General features: G+C 36.7%; 1 protein-coding gene across 2 annotated transcripts; it reads right to left on the bottom strand.

The window, feature by feature from the left end:
* Positions 1-820: 820 nt before the first annotated feature.
* LOC129300438 (ACT domain-containing protein ACR4-like) lies at positions 821-3,443 on the bottom strand. Of its 2 annotated transcripts, XM_054939012.1 has the most exons (6): positions 3,403-3,443; positions 3,197-3,311; positions 3,029-3,097; positions 2,331-2,933; positions 2,148-2,252; positions 821-1,578 (listed from the first exon to the last, which is right to left on the bottom strand). In XM_054939012.1, exons 2-6 carry the CDS (start codon positions 3,215-3,217, stop codon positions 1,237-1,239), a joined length of 1,140 nt encoding a protein of 379 aa, XP_054794987.1. In that variant the 5' UTR covers positions 3,218-3,311; positions 3,403-3,443; the 3' UTR covers positions 821-1,236. The 2 variants fall into 2 exon arrangements, with proteins under 2 accessions (XP_054794987.1, XP_054794988.1); XM_054939013.1 differs by lacking the exon at positions 3,029-3,097 and having other exon boundaries at positions 822-1,578; positions 3,403-3,441.
* Positions 3,444-3,813: the final 370 nt, after the last annotated feature.

The raw sequence follows: 3,813 nt of genomic DNA, 5'->3' as shown, positions 1-3,813 counted from the left end.
TTAAACTATTAAATGATATTTTGATTGATATTTGATTGATTTAATAAAATGATCAGTTCATGATTGGTTTATCCTGGTTTGATTATCATTTTAATCATTAACCCCTTGAATTATATCTTAATTGATTTAATAACCATATTCCAATTATTAGTAGCTTTGTGTATATGTAAACACAGCGAACTCATATAGAAATGAGGATGAACAAGTGTCCCCACTCAACTTTAAAAAATTTATGAATAGATGGAATTTAAAAAAAAAAATTGTCCCCATTTCCCCAATATTTTAAACAAGTTCAAAAAAAATTTTGGTTTTTATATTTACTTAAATTTAATATATTTTCAATTTTGGATTTATTATATTTAATTTAAATTATTTTTATGAAAATATCATTTTAATTTTTATTTTCTAACATCATTTTACAAGAATAAATATTTATTATATAATTAAATTATTTTATTATTTTTTACACTTTATATAATTATACCCCTAGCTTTCTTCACCTTCATGTGTTATAACAGGACCTTTCCGTGTGAACTTTTCCAGCCCCATTCCTGGTGTCTCTCTCTAGTCAAACTTTCTGTTTGTTTTCCACGGAAAATGACAGCTTTTGAAAAGTTTTTCAACATCCCAATGCTGGGGATTAATAGGTAATTCAATCAAGACCACGTTTCGTGACCCAAAATGACAATTCAACCCGTTCAAATAAGAAAAACATGAGAAGAATCTCATCTAATTACACCACCAAGAGTTGAGAATTCACAATAGTAAAATGATAGAGCAGATGAACTGATATATGTACAAATAGTGTTTGACACTTGAATTGAAACACCACCACATATTCTCCCTCAATGACTGGGCCCCAGAGTGACCATTAGAAACGAATTTACAAAGGCATTTTCTCTCGTAAGCTTCACCTCCATCCCCTTGTTTGATCTCATTTTCCCTACACCCTCTAAAACTAACAGTTTCACTTCCTCTAGGGTTTCTCTGACTCAGTTTTGCATATCTTCAGGCTTTTACTGTACAAGGCCATGGCTAGAATAAATTCTCTTTCTGTAAGCAGACTTTACCTAACATGCAATTCTTAAGCAGCAAAACTGGTCGCTCAGATTGGTATCAACTAAATTTCTGATTATCTGATAAGCCTCCAATGTTGTGAATTTTAGAGGATCCTGATCCAGGATGTGGTGTTACATAGGCACTGCCTACTTGAGATTTTGAGAATGCCTCATATCCTCAAGAGTAGGACTTAACTAAGCCAAAGTTAGCAAATGACTTGGACTTGAAGAGGCCACCAAAGAGGAACCTTGTGGGGGAATCCTGAACCGGTGGTTTCGGCTCCGAAGGTAGGCCCTTAACTTTAAGGATGCTGTCTCCTATTGTTTGGCGAATCGACTCTAAGGTCTTGGAATCAACAGGACATCCTGAGGTTCCTCGAACATAGAAGGTATTCACAGCTTTGCCACCTTTTGTGGTCACTTCTGCTCTTGTAACCGTGAGGCTGTTCTCCCTGAAGATTCGGGTTACATCAGATAGTAACCCGACCCTGTCATCGGTGCAGAGCTCTAGCTTCAAGTCCTAAATGAAGAGGAAAAAAACAAATCAGGGGTCTAAGAAACTAGATGTGACAAGAAAAAAGAGAAACATGCCAAAGATGCCTACTTGTAGTTTGTTTAGAATAATGAAGAATGCCTTGTTTAAAGGGCAGAAGACTTGGTGACCAAAACATAAATATAGAAGAATCCAACAAAGGACAAACAGGTCACAATTATACAACTGAACAGATAAGGAAACAGATAAAGAGGACAAAACTCTAACTTCACTTCCGTCTGCTATTAGGCTTTTGCAATAGAATTGTATAATGACCAGGAATTTTTTTTTTTTTTAAGGAGCCAAAAATGTATTTTTCAGTCGTGTTCCAGATGCTAGTTTTTATTGAAAAGTCTGATAATAAGAGAACTATCTCCAAGTTTTTCTTGTTCCCAAAAGAAAGTGGTTTCTAATATAGACTTCACAAGAAATCACTTCAGGCCATGGCAATTAATGTTCAACAACTCCAATTCAACCACAATTGAGTTTTATAACAAAAATAAAGCAGGCAATCACAAAATCTCATACGTAGTGATATAAACTGACAAGCCAATCACCTCAGATGCTCGTCTCTCGATTGCAGCTTCAAGACATTGCATAACTCTTTGCCTTTCTGCATCTGATTTCACAGGGGACCCATCTACATGTCTGATATAGTACTCCTGCAGATACAACAACCATAAAACTGTGAGCCAAATTCTTAGTGAAGCCAATTAAGCTTCACAGCGAAAATGAGTTACCTGATATGCTTCGGGCCCCTCGGCATCTATATTAGCATGGAAAACTACATACTGCATGTCTGTCAGAGTACAAACTGCGTCGAAGAGAAGCTTTGGCCTATCCTTGGATTGGATAGTAACTACAGAATAATCCTTGTCTGACCAATGAACAACATTCACATTTGGTCTTTGCTTCTCATCAAACCCAATGTTGCTGTTGCTGCTATCATCAGCTCGTTCATAGTCCCTATCAGCAAACATCATCTGGTGAAGTCTTCGCTCGGTATGGGTAACTTCATCAGTGACCTCAGTCTTAGCACTTCTGTTCCTATTCCCACCACAAAGCACATTGCAGAGAAGCTCCTTCACCAGGTTTAGCTTCTCCGGGTCATTAATGGCAGACCCGGTTTCCTCATCATTAACATGCACAACAGCTGCTGCTCTGGTATTATGAGTCCAGATTTCTGCATTCACTATATTGCATTTGAGATCGGTCAGAACCGCACTCACTTCTGAAAGCAATCCTGGCCTATCAGTTCCCATTAGCTCTATTGTAGTGTACTCCGTTGATTGCTTAACCCCAACAGATCTCATGGATGGAAAGCATGATTCAGGTCCAAGGGACTAATGTTTAATTGAAGCAAGGCAAGAACTAGTCAGTGGGCAAGACAATGTAAAAACAGAGAAAGTGATGAAAAACAAGACTGAAACGAACTAACTTTTCGAATATAATCCAGAATAGCTTCATCTGTGACCTTGTTTCCATGTTGGTCAGTGACATTAAAAAACTGGTAAAGAGGAAAATAAATATTCAGATTCTTTTTGGGGGGAACAAAGTTAAGGGGTATGATCATCTATCATGTATGTAATAAAAGAAAGATCATTACCATCCATGAACCATCCACCATCAGAAGATATGTAAGCCTTAGTTATGATAAGGTTTAGATCAGTGAGGACCTGCACAACTTCAAGAAGTATTCCGTGCTTGTTTGCACTATCAACCTGAAAATTAAAAGACTTCATAAGGGAAATTTCACGATCACAGAAATTAAAAGTATCAAGAGGTGAAGAAGAAAAGGAAATGGCTATATACCCTTATAACAGTAGTATTCTGGCTGGCTTCATTATCAATTACAACCCTGACAAGACAAGCGTACAACAAGGATGTGAGGACGAAACCATCGAAACCAAAAGGTTTCTTCTTCTTTTTTCTTCTATTTTTCTTTCATCAAATTCCATGGAAACAAATGTTCGTACCTGGGAGGGTTCATTCTTCTGAAGAGTTTCTCATATTCATCATCCATATAGTGAGAGAAACTTGTGTTGACCTCGACATAAAAGCTATGAAAAGAAATAAGAACCAATCAGAGGAGAGAAAATAGAAACACAGGCACGCAAGTTCCCCAGCCAATGAAAAGAAAAAGTTTAAGAGAAGCTCATAATATTATTATAGTACAAAGCAGAAAGGGCAAAAAAAAAAAAAAAACCTCTTTTGGAAATTCTC

The sequence above is a fragment of the Prosopis cineraria genome, unplaced genomic scaffold (genome assembly GCF_029017545.1).
Source record: "Prosopis cineraria cultivar Desert tree isolate PC_DT_omini unplaced genomic scaffold, ASM2901754v1 PC1592, whole genome shotgun sequence".
NCBI lineage: Eukaryota > Viridiplantae > Streptophyta > Magnoliopsida > Fabales > Fabaceae > Prosopis > Prosopis cineraria.
Note: the sequence above shows the minus strand (reverse complement) of the source record. Positions and strands in the feature narration are given on the sequence as shown.

Excerpts from the sequence above, each read along its gene's own strand:
- LOC129300438 (XM_054939012.1), bottom strand. The coding sequence starts at position 3,217 with ATGGTGGATGGTTCATGGATG. Across the intron at positions 3,098-3,196 it reads TGGTGGATGGTTCATGGATG|TTTTTTAATGTCACTGACCA; the intron begins GTAATGATCTTT and ends CCTCTTTACCAG. Across the intron at positions 2,253-2,330 it reads AGGGGCCCGAAGCATATCAG|GAGTACTATATCAGACATGT; the intron begins GTAACTCATTTT and ends TTGTATCTGCAG.